Source organism: Dictyostelium purpureum (assembly GCF_000190715.1).
Source record: "Dictyostelium purpureum unplaced genomic scaffold DICPUscaffold_30, whole genome shotgun sequence".
NCBI lineage: Eukaryota > Evosea > Eumycetozoa > Dictyosteliales > Dictyosteliaceae > Dictyostelium > Dictyostelium purpureum.
In genome coordinates this window covers 1-16,010 of record NW_003519367.1, presented here as the reverse complement: position 1 = coordinate 16,010, position 16,010 = coordinate 1, and the positions used below count along the sequence as shown (strand labels likewise).

The following is a 16,010-nucleotide window of genomic DNA, read 5'->3' as shown; positions in this document are numbered from 1 at the left end:
GTTGGCGATGATAGTTCCAATATGGTGTGTTCAGATAATAATTCGGTGTCCTTTATAGAAAAAATAAAATTATTTTTATTTTTATTTTTATTTTTAATTTTATTTTTTTAATTTAATTTTTTTTTTTATTTTTTTTTTAATTTTTTTAAATTGTTTATTTTAGTTTTTGTATTTATTATGAAAAAGTTTGTTTATTTTATCTTAATAATAATTTTTTCATATTTTGCACAGTATATTTATAATACACAAATAATAAATAACATTGAAATTACATCAGAAGTTAAAAACTATAAAAAATATAATTATAATAATAACATTAATAAAATGAGTGGAGCAAGAGCAATTTTAATTGGTGGTACTGGTGCTACTGGTAAACCATTAGTAAGAGAATTAATAAACTCACCACATTTTATTGAAATTACATCATTGGTTAGATCTGTAGATTTAAATGTTTCAAGTGGTATGTATTAAATACATTTAAAATAATAAGTATCCCTTTACCAAATAATTAGGATACTAATTACTTTTTATTTTTATTTTTAGATAAATTAAGACAAGTGGTTGTAGATTTTGAAAAATTAGAAAACTATAAATCAGAGTTTGAAGGTAAAGATGTTGCATTCGATGTTTTAGGTACAACAAAAAAACAAGCAGGTAGTGCTGAAAGATTTATTGAAATTGATTATGGTTATTCAGCCAAGGTAATATTAATATTATTTTTAAAATCATTATAAACACAACATCTAATTGTTTTTATCTAGTTTTCAGAGCTTTCAAAAGAAGCAGGTGTTCGTTCAATGCATTTGTTAACTTCAACTGGTTCAAATCCAAATTCGTAGGTATCATTATTCATTATCAGTTTTTGTTTAGAGGATATATAGGCTAATTATTAAATTTATTATAATAATTATAGATGGTTTTTATATCCAAAAACTAAAGGAAGATTAGAAGAAAAGATGAAGGCAGATAATTTCCATTTCTTATCGATTTTCAGACCAGGTTTCTTAGAAAGACCAAATAGTGATAGATTTGTCGAGAATTTAATTGGTAAAGTTATGTCTGGTTTAAAAGTTGAAGTTCTTGCTAAAGCAATGAGAATCGAAGCTGTATGTATTGGTTTTTAATTATACAATAAAATAAATTATTAATATTTATAAAATTCGATAATAAACAGGAAAAAGAGCTTTTAAATGTCTCAGATAAAAATCAAGTTAAAGTTTTATCAAACAGCGATATTTATAAATTAGTTGAACAAGAAAAATAACATTTTTAAATATACCAAATAAAGAATAATTCATTTTTTGTTTTTTTTTTTACAACAATATTTGGACTAATACATATTTTTATTTACATTTTTTATTATTTATTTGTTTTAATTAAAGATAAATATAGAAAGAACATATTTAGTTTTTATTGTTTTTTTAAATCTTTAAAATAATGTTTAGGCGAAGAGATATATAAATAATAAAAACAAAGGTGTGTGGTTATTTCAATTTAAAATGTGTGTTTGTGTGTTTTTATGTTTGTTTAATATATCGTGTGTGTGGTGTGGGATTAGTTTTTTTTTATTTCATTGTTTTTTTAATTAATAATAATTATTATTTTTATATATTTTAAAATTATTATTTTTCATATTTCATAAAGAAAAAAATTATAAATATTTTTTTTTTTTTTTTTTTTTTTGTTTAAAGATGAAATGGTTTAGTATTAATAAAAGCAAATATAATAATATAGTAATAATATTGCTTTTATTCACATTTTTAAATAGTTTAATATTGTGTGACAGTAATATAAGAATAAATAATGGAAATAAAAATGAAGTATATAATATAGATAATATAGTTACATTAAATATTTATATAGATATAAATTCAAATAAACCATATAATAACACAGAATGTGGTGTAGTTATGGACTATAAAACATATTTGTGTTATAATAATTCATTGGATTGCACAAATGTGACAAATATTTACCCAATCCCACCTTGTAGAACAATAAATGAAGGAGGTAAGTTTTAAATAATTAAAATTTTAAAATAATAACTATTATTAATTGCCTTATAGTCGAAAGAGTTTTGAAATTTATAGATAGTTTTGGTAGTTTTTTAAATTTCGAAAAAAGTCATCTATATTATTATATTAATAATGGAACTTATTATGCAAATAGCGGAAATTATTTTAAAGATGGTCTTGGACTTTTTAAAAAAACATTTGTAAACAGTGGTATTGTTAATAATCAATATAATTTAAATTTACAGAATTTTAATGTTGTTATAGATGGAAGCGGTTTTAATTCAAGTTTTATAGGCGGAATAGATGTCCACAGGGGTCTATCTAGAAAATATATAACAGGGAGTGATGGAGTAGTAGTATCTATTGGAAATTTAAACTTTATTGGATTCATGGGGGATAAAGAAATATTATCATTAAATAATGAAGAAAACCCATATCCTAATTCGATTTACATATCTTATGTAAGTTTTAAAAAATCAACATCCCCGGTTATATCAATGATTTTGGAGGGTTCAATTGTAATGGAAAGTTGTGTTGTTGACCAAGTTCATACAGGAAATGGGGTGTCACCGTTTTATTTTGAAAACATGTATATCAAAATAATGAATATGGGAATTTATCAGTCATCGGCCTTGCTTAATTCTTTTATATCAGTACATGATAGTAGCTTTTATTTTATGAATAGTGTCGTTCAAGATGTAGCAGTAAATTCAAATTTCAACAATCATAATCTAGCTCTTATTTCAATGGTTCATTCAAATTTCGAAATAAACTCAAACATATTTTACAATAATATTGGTAAGCAAATATACCTTGATAATTCAAATTTTAAAGAAGAATTTGTCGGGTTCTATAAAAATAATTTCACTTCCAATACAAATGTAAATACAAACAGTTTTTTAAGTATTGTAGAGATGCCAGGATACAATCAAAGTATAGTAAATTCAACTTTATATAGATTTGAGGAGTGCACCTTTGTTAATAATATTGTAGTTGATGATACAAATAATAATTGTTTAATAACATTAAGATCAGTAAACTTTGAATTTTATTCATCAAATATTCACGGAAATTCAACAGATTGTATCAATTTTATAACATTCAATGCAGAAAACAGCCTAATTACCATTTTGGATAGTGTATTGCCAAGTAACAGATTTGTAATTGGTAAAAATGACAATATAATAGTCCACAACTCGAATATTTCAAATGATCATGCAAACTATAATTTATGTATAGATTGTAGCTATGATATTGTATCTCAATCATCTTCACAGGAAATAAAAACAGGGTCAGAATCAAAGAGAAAGTCGAGTGTGGGTGAAACAATAAAATTGGTCTTCTTAATAATAGGAAGTATGGTTTCAGTTTTATTAATATACTATTTAATATATTGTATGTTTAATAAAATTAAAAAACATTCAAATGAATATGGTTATTCGAAAATTAATTAATAAAATAAAACTTTTTTTTTTTTAATAATCTTTTTTTCATTTTATTACATTATATTTATTAATTCATTTTATGAGTTGATTTGAATTGTTCTGGCCAAAATATATATTGATCCCCAATATTTATTTTTTCGAAAGTAGTGTACCAAGCTTCGACAATGGGTTGTGGTAAACCTATTAAGTGATCGATTGCCCAAACACCTGATCCACCCAATCCAATATCTTTAAGTTTTAGATAGGTTGAGAATGGGTTATCATAAACAACTTGATATACATCTCCATTTAGAGCAAAATTGGAATACACTGTTTTAGAATCTTCGTTCCAAAAGACCCCCGCTGAAAGGTGGTCTGCTGAATTTAAATAGTGGTGAATTGTATTTACCCCAATGTTCATTGGTCTTTCTTCGTCATCAATAATACAATTATCTGTGAAAATTCCAATTATATCTTTTTTACAACGTTTGGCATAACCATATAGTGGTAGAGCGACAATCACCTTATTGATAAGAGTTTTATTTATTAATCTATCCATATAAGCCGCTCTTATATTTTCTCTAATTGAATATTTTGTCACTGGTGATTTTGTTACACTATTTCCGATTTTTGTATATCCATATAAATCATAGCTCATAACAACCAAATAGTCATGGTAAGTTGCAATATCGACCATTTGATTTCTTAAATTTGCATTTGGGTTTAGGGCAAGAGCAGATGAAAGTGAATAGTTTTCATTTATAGAGTCCAAATATTCCCTTATTTTCTTGGAAAGAGATGCATAACCTCCATTTGATCCATATAGGTTTCCATTGGGGTTATATTCGAAATCTAGACTGATACCATCTACATAATTTTCTTGTAATTTTTTCATTATATTTGGTAAACTGCTTTTGATTTTATCTTGGTCATATGGACAATCATTATCGATGGTGTGTTCCCTGCAAAAATGGCCTTCTTCAAAAATAAATTCTACTCTTACATTATGTTTGTGGGCTAAGCATGAAATTCTTTTGTCGTAGTTAACATTATAGGTTGCAATTACATCAATACTACTCCATTTGAAGGATGGGTCAGTTGCAAAATATGTATAGTTTGAACAATAGGGGGTTCTTACATAGGCATAGAATATTTTACCCTTCTTTTTTTTAATTGGTTTTCTTAAATCTATATCTTTGCATGGGTCTTCTTCATCAACAGTATCTGCAATTATGTGTAAAAAAAATAAAATTAAAAAGATTATAATTATAAAATTTTTTTTCATTTTATTTTTTTAATTTATTTTATTTATAAATAATTATATAGATTTATTTATTTTTTTTTATTTATTCCTTTATTAATATTTTTTTAAAAATTAATTAATAGGGATTTTGATATTATGTTATAATATTAATCTTTTTTTTGCATATCAGAATTTTGAGGAAAATTTAAAAAAAATAAAATAAAATAAAATAAAAAAATAAATCTTAAAAACGAATAGTTTTAAGATTTTTTTATTTTTTTTTTAGTAATATTATGCACCGTTTTTTTGAGATTTTTTTACTTTTTTTTTAGTAATAATATGCGCCGTTTTTTTAAAAACGAATAGTTTTAAGATTTTTTTTTTTTTTTTTTAGTAATAATATGTACCGTTTTTTATTTTTTTATTAAATAATATGTCTTATTTCTCATTTCGAAACAAAATATTGATTATGATGAAACATACCAGTGTTATGAGGGGTAATATGGTTACAATGGAGCAGTAATGGCGTAATTTGATTTTTTTTTTTTTTTTAATTTTTTCTTTTTTTTTTTTTTCCCTCAATTCCCAATTTAAGTGTTTATAAACAAAAAAAAAATAAAAAAAAATATTATTGCCATAAGACATAAAAAATAATATTTTATAGATATTTATTTATTTATTATATTTTTTTATTTATTTATTTTTTTAATAAAATTTAATTTTTTTTTTTTAAAAAATGATTAAAAAACTATTTATTGTATTTTTACACTTTATTATTTTTTATAAAATAGTACAATCAAGATTAAATTTAAAAGCAGATTATACACAAAAACATATCATTGGGTATAGCAAAAGTGATGATTTAAATTTTTATAACAGCCAAGATATAATATGGGAATCAATAGACACATTAGTTTTACCTCCTAATCTTAAAAACCTTCAAAAAATCATTAAAATATCACAATCAAATAATGTTAATGCCGTTTTAAACATTGAAGGAAATTCCCTAGATGAAGATTCTCTTAAGCAGGTTATCAATCAAGTAAAAAAATTAGATGCTGATGGGGTATCATTAATATTTTATAAAAATCCATCTTCTGATAAGAAATATCTCAAAAAAGTTGAAAAAATGGGTGCCCTATTAAAAGAAATATCAAAAGAAATTCATTTTTCCGTATCAATATCTATTAAAAACATTCCATACAGCTACAATAATTTAATAAAGCTTTCAAATGTAGACTATGTTATTGCCAATGCTTATGATTTGGGTATTTTTGATGGACCTGTAATTGCAAACTCCGATACTAATGAGGTTCGAAACTTAATAGGTGCATGGAACTCAACTGACACCAATAAGATTATACTAAGTGTTCCATGGTATGGCTATAAATATGTTTGTGATGAATTCCTACATGGTATATATACCTCTGGATGTATTAATTCAAGAAAACCTCAAAAAATAGAATTTAGTGAAATATACAATTATTTGGTGGGTGCCGAAATTCAAGATAACCTCTATATTACATCGACCGAAATCTGGAACCAAACATCTCTAAACCCATACTTAAATATTAAAGAAATCAATGGAAATAGTTACGACATAACATCTGATGATTTATTAACATACTATCAAATCCAGTATGATAATCCAAGATCGACATATTTAAAAATTAAAGATAATGTTATTGGTGGTGTGGGAGTTTATTCATTAGACACATTATATGGGTTAAATCAAAATATAATTAAAGCAATGTATTCCTCAATTAATAGAGATTTTATATAATAAATAGTAATAATAAAAATAATATAAGAAAATTGTAAAAAAAAAAAAAGAAATAAACTTTAATATAAAAAAAAAAAAAAAAATAATAAATTTATTACTTTTTTATATGTTATGAGATTGACGCTATATTACCCCATATCATTATATTTTGACTGTATATATATATATATATAATATTACTATTTCTATTTCATATTATTTAAAATTATCAAATTGTTGTTGCTGTTGTTGTTGCTGTTGTTGTTGTTGTTGTTGCTGCTGTTGATAATTTTGAAAACTAAAATTATTTGATTTTGTAATAAATTTATGATTATTCGAATTATTACTATTATTACTATTGTTATTATTGTTTACAATATTATTATTATTAATTAATAAAGGTGAATTTAAATTAAAATTATTTATATTTCTTGTATAAGTTCTTTGATTTGAATTTAAATGAGGTGAACCTTGTGGACTTAAATTGGAATTACCATTGAATAAATCCTTTGCTCTACCATCTACTATTACAGAGTCTGTTGAATTTACCCTTCTTAAAGGTAAATTTCTACTTGAATGGTAGTTTGAACCGTTATTATGTTTAAAACTGCCACCCCCACCAAAAGATTTTTGATTATATGATGGTTGGTTGTTATTATTATTAATATTATTATTATTATTTATATTTACATAAGGTGGTGACTGATTTTGAAATCCCAATGTTTGTGGTGGCGAAGTTGGTGATAATGGTGATAATGGTTGAAATTGATTAAAGTGTTGTTTTAGTATATCATTTTCTTCTTTTATTTGACTATATTCCTTATTTCTATTTTCCATTAAAATTCTCTAAAATAAAATAAAATAGAAATATTTTAGTATAAATTTTTATAATAACTTTGTGCTAGCTTTTAAAATAAAATTATTTACCTTTGAATTTGAAACTTTTCTTAAACCATCTAAAAAACAATTTTCTAAATTATCTAAATCAATAAATGATGCATTTGAAAGATTTAAACAAGAAACATTTTCAATGATTTGTTTTACCTGTTCGTATTCTTCTTTTAATTTATTAAATTCGTATTGTAATTTATTTCTATCATCCATTATATCAGATATTGATGGTGTTGATGATGATGATTGAGATAATGAAGATAATGTTGGTGATGAAGGTATTTGGACCATTAAGCCACTATTTGATGTATATAAATTGGAACTATTTGTATTTGTAGTATTATTATTGTTACAATTTCCATTAATATTTATTGAACCATTTGAATTATTTAAAACAAGTGGAGGATGATAAATTGAAATTAAATTTGGTGATTGAAGACACTTGGATGGTATATGAAGTTTGTATAAATCATCAAAACAATTTGGATAAAACTCCATGCCACCATAGAGGATTAACGAGAGATCTTGAGATACCGATAAAGTGTGTTTATGACGACTTGGGGGTCTTGCACTACAATCTTTAAATAGCATTCTTTCCCACTCCATATTTTCAATATTTAATTTCCAAAGAGCATCATAACAAGCTCTACCATCGTTACCACCAAAAATAAACAATTGATTATTGATGATAGCAGATGAGTGATAAGCAATACCGGTTTCAAATTTACCTTGAGTAATACCTTGAGTCCAAACCTTTGAGTCTAAATTGAAAACATAGAGATCACTATGATAAGTACTACCAACATGGCCACCAAATACGTAAAGCTTTCTGCCAATTAAGTTTGTTGTGTGATATGAACGTTGCTGTGGGGGACTTCCAGTTGTACTAACGAATGACCAAGTAAGAGCTACAGTATCCAAGCAATAGAGTTCGTTAAAACATTTATTTTCGTAACAACCTGCAAATACAAATATATTGGTACCAACTAAAGTAGCTGAATGGGCATAACGTGGTGAGGGTCTTTGTCCTAAACAAACTGGTGAGCTCCAACTGTTTGTAGTGGTATCGAAAATGTGTACATCGTCAAAAAACATTTGTCCATATCCTCCAATTATAAATATTTTATCTCCAACCTCTGTTGCTGAATGTCCATATCTAATTGATGGTGGAATACCGCTTGTCGCCAAAATACCCCATGTGTTTGTTGTAAAATCATAAACATGTAAATTATTTGGTTCCAATGCTAATGAACTTGTTTGTGGTGGTTGATAACTGCCTCCTCCAAATACATATAATTTATTTTTAATAATACATGATGTATGTCCCCCTCTTTTTGGTGGTTGAATACCTTTTGGTTTTAATTTTATCCATTCCATTTTACTATATTTATATTATTATATTATTTTATATTATATTACTAAATAGTTTATTATTATTATATTATTTTATTTTATATTATTTTATTATTTTATTTTATATTATTTTATATTATTTTATTTTATTTTATTTTATATTATATAATATTATATTTTATATTATTTTATTTTATTTATTATCTTATTATACTATTTTCTATATTACTATATTATTATTTTGCTAAAAAAGTTTTTATATTTTATTCTATATTTCTATATTTCTATGTCACTGACTATGTGATGAACTATTTGATTATTGTTATTTTTGCTGATGTTTAACAGATGAAAAATTATTTATTTTTTTTTGAATTTAATTTGATTTTTTTAAAATTATTATTTTTGAATTTTATTTTATATAATACAACAAAAAATTACTATATATACTTTTATTAATTTTATTATTATTCCAGTAATAACAAAAAAAAATATTATTAAATATTTTTATTATTACTTTATTTTATTTTAATTAATTAAATGAATTATTTGATTTAAAATATAGTGCTTTATAGTTTTTTATTGGACACTGATGAGGTGTGATTGTGAATAATTTTTTTAAATTAAAAGAAAAAATAATAAAATGATTTATGATAATATGAAAAAAAAAATAGATTTGCAAAAAAAATATTTTTTTTTAAAAAAAAAAAAAAAAAAATAAAAGCAAAAATAAAAAATAATTTAAAAATAAATTTTTAGAAAATAAATTATGGCTTTGGTTTATATTATATGAAATAATTCTTAAAAAAAATATTTTTTAAATCAAAAACGAGTGTTTTTTTAAAAAAATGAAAAAAAAAATATCTTTTTTTTTTTTTTTTTTTTTTTTTTTTTTATTATTTATTGTTTTTGGGGAACAATAGATTATATATAAGTTACATATTGAATACACCACATCAATATAAATTTAATTATGGTTGCACGTTCGAAATTTTGGTTTTTTTTTTTTTTCATCACCGAAAAAAAAAAAAATAAAAAATAGAAAAAATTAGCAAATTTCTTTGCTTTTAAGGTTGGTTCGTATTTCCAAAATGCCCTTTGCCAACAGCCCCCCCCAAAACTAAAACAATTAAAATATAAAAATTCTAATAATACCCCATTAAATAACAATATTTGCATTTGCTTTTTTCCTAATTCTTTTCAAAAAAAAAATATTTATATATAATATCCAAATACATCTTCATACCAGTAAAAAAAAGGGTAACAATCATGATTTAACTTTTTTACGCACGAATATTTTGTGATTTTTTTTTTTTTTCAATATTAACAAAATAAATATCTCGATTAAAATTTTTAGAAATGAAAATAATATCAAAAAGTTTACTATTAAATTTTTTATATCATTTTTTATATTTTTTTAAAAATTTTTTTAAATCAAATAAAATCAATTAAATATTAAAATCGATAACATATAATTTTTTTTTAAATACCATTATATTTATATTTATATTTATATTTTTATTATTTTTATTTTTATATTATTTAATTGAATAAATTAGTTTTTAAATAAAATTGAGCATATTTTTTCAATTAAATAGGCACCAATTAAATCTACAATAATTGAAGAAACCATATAAAATCGGAAAGTTGAATCAGGGAATGGTACCAATTCTAAATATTCATTTAATGATGGAATCATTTCTGTGGATAAAACTAAACCTAAACCCCAAACAGCGGAAAGAGCATATAATAAAGGTTTGTTTTCAGAGAGGGATTGCATGAATGGATGACCTTTGTAGTTAACGGCAAATGTGGCAACTTGCATAGCATTGCTCATTAAAAATACAGCTGAGTTTAATAGATTTGGTTTGAATGGTGAATCTGGGTCTGGTCTATTGGTGCCAATTCTTAATTGAGATTGATATACAATGAAAATGATGCAGGCTAAATGAAGAGCGAATTGGAGTAAAATTGAAAACATCATATAAGGACTAAACAAGTTTGGATTTGGACGTCTATTTGCAAGTTTCATTAATGGTTTGGAGGTTGAGATAAAGAGGAAACAAACTGCAATTAACATACCAGAAATTGTGGCTTGAGAATCACCCAATTTAACACCATCTAAATATAATACTGATAAACCATAGGCTGAGATTAAAGAATTTAAAGCTAAAATCTTGTACATTTGGAAGGTGGTTACTAATGTGCATCTACCTTGACGAATGATATGAGTGATTGGTTTAACAGCACTGGATTTCGATGTGAAAGGAGCAGCAATAGAGGCATCACCTAATTTTACCATTGTGGCTTCGTTGTCTTGTTGTAAACGCATAGCTAAGTCTTGAGCTTGTTTTTGAGCAAGAGCTGTGGCAGCTCTTGGATCACCATTACGACGTAATTGTTCTTGCATCTGACGTTCTCTAGCTTGTTTGAAGAGTTCACTAAAGTTAATTTCTGGTGGTGGTTTAAATTCACCTTTATTGAGAATAGCTATACCAACATGAGCTTGTTTTAATGCACCAACATCATTTGTACCATCACCTGCCATCAATGTATGATGACCATTGGCTTTAAAGTTACCTAAAATTAATTGTTTTTGATCTGGTGATACCCTTGCAAATACTTTAACTAAATATAATTGTTTTTCCAAATTGCTACTCTTGACAATTAAATCTAAACTTGAACCTGATACACAAAGATTATATTTTTCTGATAATTTCATTAAGTGTTCACTATCGTCAGAATCTAATGGTACTTTGACAGATTCATCAACAGAAATCCATTGTTTATCTTCTTGGAGGATAAGGGTTTGTTTAGTGGATTCTACAAAGCTTAATTGTTTGCCTACATGACAAGCAGTTAAACTATTATCACCAGTAATCATAACAATGTGATGAGCAGAGGCCATAAGCATTTCGATAGATTCTTTCGAATCTGGTTTTAATGGACAATCAAAAGTGATAAAACCACCAAATTCTAAATCTTTTTCGATTTGGTCACGTTCCATTGATTTGTATTGTGATGGATTTAAACCAGATTCTAATCTCTTGAAACCCAATGATAATACTCTTGAACCTTGACGTGAATATTGTTTATAGCAGCTATCATAGTTTTCTGGAATTGATTTTGGATTGAAGAATGGTTTCATAATTTCAGGTGCACCTTTTGCAAATGCATAGGTATTGCTCGATTGAGTTGATGAATTTGTAACATTACAAATAGTTGCCATTCTCTTTAAGTCTGATGAAAATAAATATCTATGAATAATATCAATTGAAATACCTTTCTTTTGATGTGAGATTTTATCACCTTTAACAACGTATGGAATTGATTTTAATGCTGCAGTTTCCATTGGATCACCAACTAAATTATTATCGATAATAACTAAACTATTACAACCTGCTAAAATAAATTGAATAACGTCACTTAATTCGTTTGGTTGAATTAATCCATTATTATTATTATTGTTATTATTGTTGGTGGTGGTAGAACCTTCTTCTGTATCAATTGTATCTTTATTTGAATTGCTACTATTATGATGTTTTATTGGACAATTTGCAATACCTTGCAAAACTAAATCATCAGTTGTAAGTGTACCAGTTTTATCAAAACAACAGATATCAACTTTACCAGCATATGGAATACGGAAAGGTTCAGTACAATAAATACCTAATTTGATAAGAGAGATTAAAGAGTTGTTTACAGCTAATGAAAGTTCCATTGGGAGTTCTGGTGGGACTACTGAGGTGATGACCATAATACAATTTAAGAGTAATTTATATTTACTACGGTTGTTTTCACGAATACCTTTGTTGAAGAGATAGGCAGAGGCAGCAATAGCAAAAGTTAAAAGGAAGAGAATGAAAAGGAAACTTTCTTTGTTATTGGCGGTAACACGTTCGGAAGAGAACCAAATAGTTCTCATAAGACTACCTTGATTAGTATTGAAACCAGTTTTAATTGCATAAGCAATACAACCCTTATCAGGTGGTCTGCTGATGCTAGCAAGTTTTTCTGATGGAGTATGTTGAACAATAGTTGTACCACCATATAAAATGTGGTTCTTGTCATTTTTGATATCAATTGTTTTTGAGGATTTTCTATCTTTGAGTGATTCTTTGTGGTATGGAGTTGATTCACCAGTTAACATTGCTTCATTAACAACACATCCACCACTTAATAATAACATGTCGCATGGTAATGTTGATAATGCTTCAGTTGAGCCTCTACCAACTGATAAAATATCACCTGGTAAAATTTCGGTTGTATTAATTTGTTTCCATTGTTTTAATCTATACGCATAAATTGGATAAGTTGGTTTACTGCTCATATTTTTTAATGAATTTAAATTACCTAATCTCTGTTATTATTATTATTGTTATTATTATTATTATTATTATTAAAATAAAAGTGTATTAGTATTTTTGATAAAGTTATTTATTTTATAAAGTAACTACTTACTGATTTAACAACAGTAGCTTCGAATACTAATAACATGAATAAACTGAAAAGACAATAAAAGACATATTCTTCAAGACACCAAAGTAAAACGCAAAATACTTGAAAAACAAAGAAAGGGGCAGTAGCTTGTTCTTTATAGAGTGCTAAAAATGAAGGTATTGGAATATCGAATCTATTTAAACCATATTTCATTTGAGCCAATTCAATTTGTTCATCAGTTTCATAGGAACGCACATTGTTTAATAATTCATCTGGGTTTAAAGGAATGTTGAATTTGATTTTTTCAAATTGTTTTTTATCCATATTATAAACTAATTTTCTTTTTTGAAATTCGATGCTGTATTGAAGATCTTTAAATTGTTGTTCCAATTTAATTTCTGTAGATGATGATGCTGAGGTTGTTGTTGGTTTGTGGAGATGTCTTGAAATTGGACATAATTGTTTTACACCCATATGTTTGTTTGGTGTAACTTTGGCGTGTGTTGCATCTTTAATATTATTAACTTTTTTCATTGTTACAAAACATTTATAATCGATTGACCAGTGATTAAATAAGTATGATACAAAATGAATTGCCATAGTAGCTACTATTAAAAAAACGTGAAGATTGAATTCGACTTGTTGAGTTTCTTCTGATGATGATGAGGAGGATGAAGAATCATCAAGTGATGATGATGAGGAGGATGATAAATCTTCTAACGATGACTCTAGTGATGAGGAGCCATCTAAAATATTGCTATTATCTTGGTTATTATATTCTGGTGATGTGAAATATAAATAAAATAAATAACAATAAATTATTAAGAAAGGAACTAAATTGAGATGGGTGAAACTAGGTTTCAATCTATACAACTGTATAGATTTATTACCTTTAGTTTTTTTTTCTACATTCATTATTAGTGTAAATAGTGAAAAAAAATAAAGGTAATAATATTTATTTTATCTTTTTATTTAAAAAAAAAAAAATTAAAATTAAAAAAAAAAAAAATTAAAAATATGATGATAAAAAAAATTAAAAAAAATAAAATAAAAAAAAAAAAAATTAAAAAAAAAATTAAAACGAAATTAGGATGTAATAAGAAATGAGTCATCCCAATAAACTTTGCAACTAACGAAAAAGAAAATAAGTACAGCATTAATATAAATAATAAATAAATAAAAAAATAATTTTTTTTTATAATTATAAAAAGGTAGTTATAGATTTTTAGATTTTATTTATTTTATTTTTTTTATTTTTTTCAATATTGTTGGTTGGCAAATATTTCCGGGTCAGAATAGGTTATTGATCTAATGATCATATTTGGAGAGGTTTTGCCTTTGACAATATAGCCAAATAAGTGATAGGAAAATGGTTGAATTGAATTAACATAGTTTGGAAGTGTCAAAAAGTTATTCCAGGTGTCGAGATGAATATTCCAATAACTTGATTTTTCTTTAAGGTCAAATGTAAAATCGGTAGCCAAATAAAGATGGGTAATTGGTTTATTGCTGTGGTTCTGTATTTTAACTCTAAATAAAGAGTATTCGTCGCCATAATGATCGATCCATGTTTTTTCAAATGTTTGGACTAATTCTAATAGATTAAATTGATCGGCCAATAGACATACGGAAACATCTTCTTGTGGATTATATTTATAGCATACTTGGTCATATCCACAGTAACCATCACCACATGGTACTTTAAAGTCAATTTCACCTCTTACCAATATATTATTATATATATTTATTATTATTATTAAAAATATAAATAATATTATTTTCATTTTTTTTTTTTTTTATAAATAAATATATTCAACACACTACTAACTGACACTAGTCTCTATAGTAAATTATTATAAAAAATTATAATTTTATCTTTTTTTTTTTTTTTTTAATAAATAAATAAGAATGATTAATAATTAAAAAAAATTATTGATTATTATTTTATTTATAAAATATTTATAATAAATTATAATTATAATTATTATATTATTATTATTATTTTTATAAATATGTTTAAAATAACAAATAGAATTTGTTATTTTCTTTCTTTTTTTTTATTATAATAAAATAAATATCTGTTTTAAAAAATGAAAGTATATTTATAAATTAAATAAAACAAAATAAAACAAAATAAAACAAAATAAAACAAAATAAATAAATAAATAAATAAATAAATAAATAAATAAATAAATAAATAAATAAATAAATAAATAAATAAAATAAAATGGAATAAAGGAATAAATCAAACAAAAATAATTTTCTTAATTAACAAATAAAAATGAAAACATAATTATTTTTTTTTCTTTTTGTGATTAAATAATAAATTTAAAAAATTTAAAATTGAATTAATTTTATTTTATTTTTATTATTTTATTCTATAATTAATATTTTATTATGATTATGATTAATTTATTAATTTATTTTTATTATTTTTATTTATTTTTTTATAAAAAGAATAAGGATTATTATTATTAATTGTGATAAATTATAATATATATTTATTAAAAATTAAAGAGATGTAATTGTATTGTATTCCAATAAACAACTACTACATTCAATTCTATGATTATTAGAAATTCGATAGGTTTTTATTAATGTTTTTTAATTTTTTTTTTTTTTTTTGATTTAAAATCGCACACCACGCACCCACAAGTTTACCTTTAATTTATAATCACCCACAACCACAACTACAACTACAACTACAACTACAATTACCACTACCACCAAATAAAACCACACTTATGATAATAATAATAGTAGGGTGAGGATAGAAAGGGAAAGTAGGGTGTCTAATATATGTTGGTAACAATTTTTTAACCTAATTCTTTATCCGATTTTTGGGTGTTTTTATTATTTATTATTATTATTATTATTATTATTAT

The 16,010-nt window shown here is 24.3% G+C and overlaps 7 protein-coding genes across 7 annotated transcripts; 3 read left to right on the top strand and 4 right to left on the bottom strand.

Annotated features, from left to right (window-relative positions):
• Positions 1-324: 324 nt before the first annotated feature.
• DICPUDRAFT_75668 (uncharacterized protein) lies at positions 325-1,264 on the top strand (the record flags this gene model as incomplete). The annotated part of the gene is made up of 5 exons (XM_003284689.1): positions 325-460; positions 544-701; positions 762-835; positions 914-1,106; positions 1,175-1,264. The coding sequence occupies 5 exons, from the start codon at positions 325-327 to the stop codon at positions 1,262-1,264; spliced, it is 651 nt and encodes a 216-aa protein (XP_003284737.1).
• A 235-nt stretch (positions 1,265-1,499) lies between these two features.
• DICPUDRAFT_75667 (uncharacterized protein) lies at positions 1,500-3,469 on the top strand (the record flags this gene model as incomplete). Its single annotated transcript, XM_003284688.1, has 3 exons — positions 1,500-1,509; positions 1,864-2,010; positions 2,067-3,469. 3 exons carry the CDS (start codon positions 1,500-1,502, stop codon positions 3,467-3,469), a joined length of 1,560 nt encoding a protein of 519 aa, XP_003284736.1.
• Positions 3,470-3,527: 58 nt separating this feature from the next.
• On the bottom strand, positions 3,528-4,724 carry DICPUDRAFT_75666 (uncharacterized protein; the record flags this gene model as incomplete). Its single annotated transcript, XM_003284660.1, has 1 exon — positions 3,528-4,724. One exon carries the CDS (start codon positions 4,722-4,724, stop codon positions 3,528-3,530), a length of 1,197 nt encoding a protein of 398 aa, XP_003284708.1.
• Positions 4,725-5,418: 694 nt separating this feature from the next.
• Positions 5,419-6,465, top strand: DICPUDRAFT_75665 (uncharacterized protein; the record flags this gene model as incomplete). The annotated part of the gene is made up of 1 exon (XM_003284687.1): positions 5,419-6,465. One exon carries the CDS (start codon positions 5,419-5,421, stop codon positions 6,463-6,465), a length of 1,047 nt encoding a protein of 348 aa, XP_003284735.1.
• Positions 6,466-6,660: 195 nt separating this feature from the next.
• On the bottom strand, positions 6,661-8,712 carry DICPUDRAFT_75664 (uncharacterized protein; the record flags this gene model as incomplete). Its single annotated transcript, XM_003284659.1, has 2 exons — positions 6,661-7,290; positions 7,372-8,712. The coding sequence occupies 2 exons, from the start codon at positions 8,710-8,712 to the stop codon at positions 6,661-6,663; spliced, it is 1,971 nt and encodes a 656-aa protein (XP_003284707.1).
• Positions 8,713-10,169: 1,457 nt separating this feature from the next.
• DICPUDRAFT_53138 (uncharacterized protein) lies at positions 10,170-14,088 on the bottom strand. Its single transcript, XM_003284658.1, has 3 exons — positions 13,147-14,088; positions 12,178-13,045; positions 10,170-12,084 (listed from the first exon to the last, which is right to left on the bottom strand). The coding sequence occupies exons 1-3, from the start codon at positions 14,038-14,040 to the stop codon at positions 10,241-10,243; spliced, it is 3,606 nt and encodes a 1,201-aa protein (XP_003284706.1). The 5' UTR covers positions 14,041-14,088; the 3' UTR covers positions 10,170-10,240.
• Positions 14,089-14,384: 296 nt separating this feature from the next.
• Positions 14,385-14,909, bottom strand: DICPUDRAFT_148513 (uncharacterized protein; the record flags this gene model as incomplete). The annotated part of the gene is made up of 1 exon (XM_003284657.1): positions 14,385-14,909. The coding sequence occupies one exon, from the start codon at positions 14,907-14,909 to the stop codon at positions 14,385-14,387; it is 525 nt and encodes a 174-aa protein (XP_003284705.1).
• Between the last annotated feature and the right edge of the window lie 1,101 nt (positions 14,910-16,010).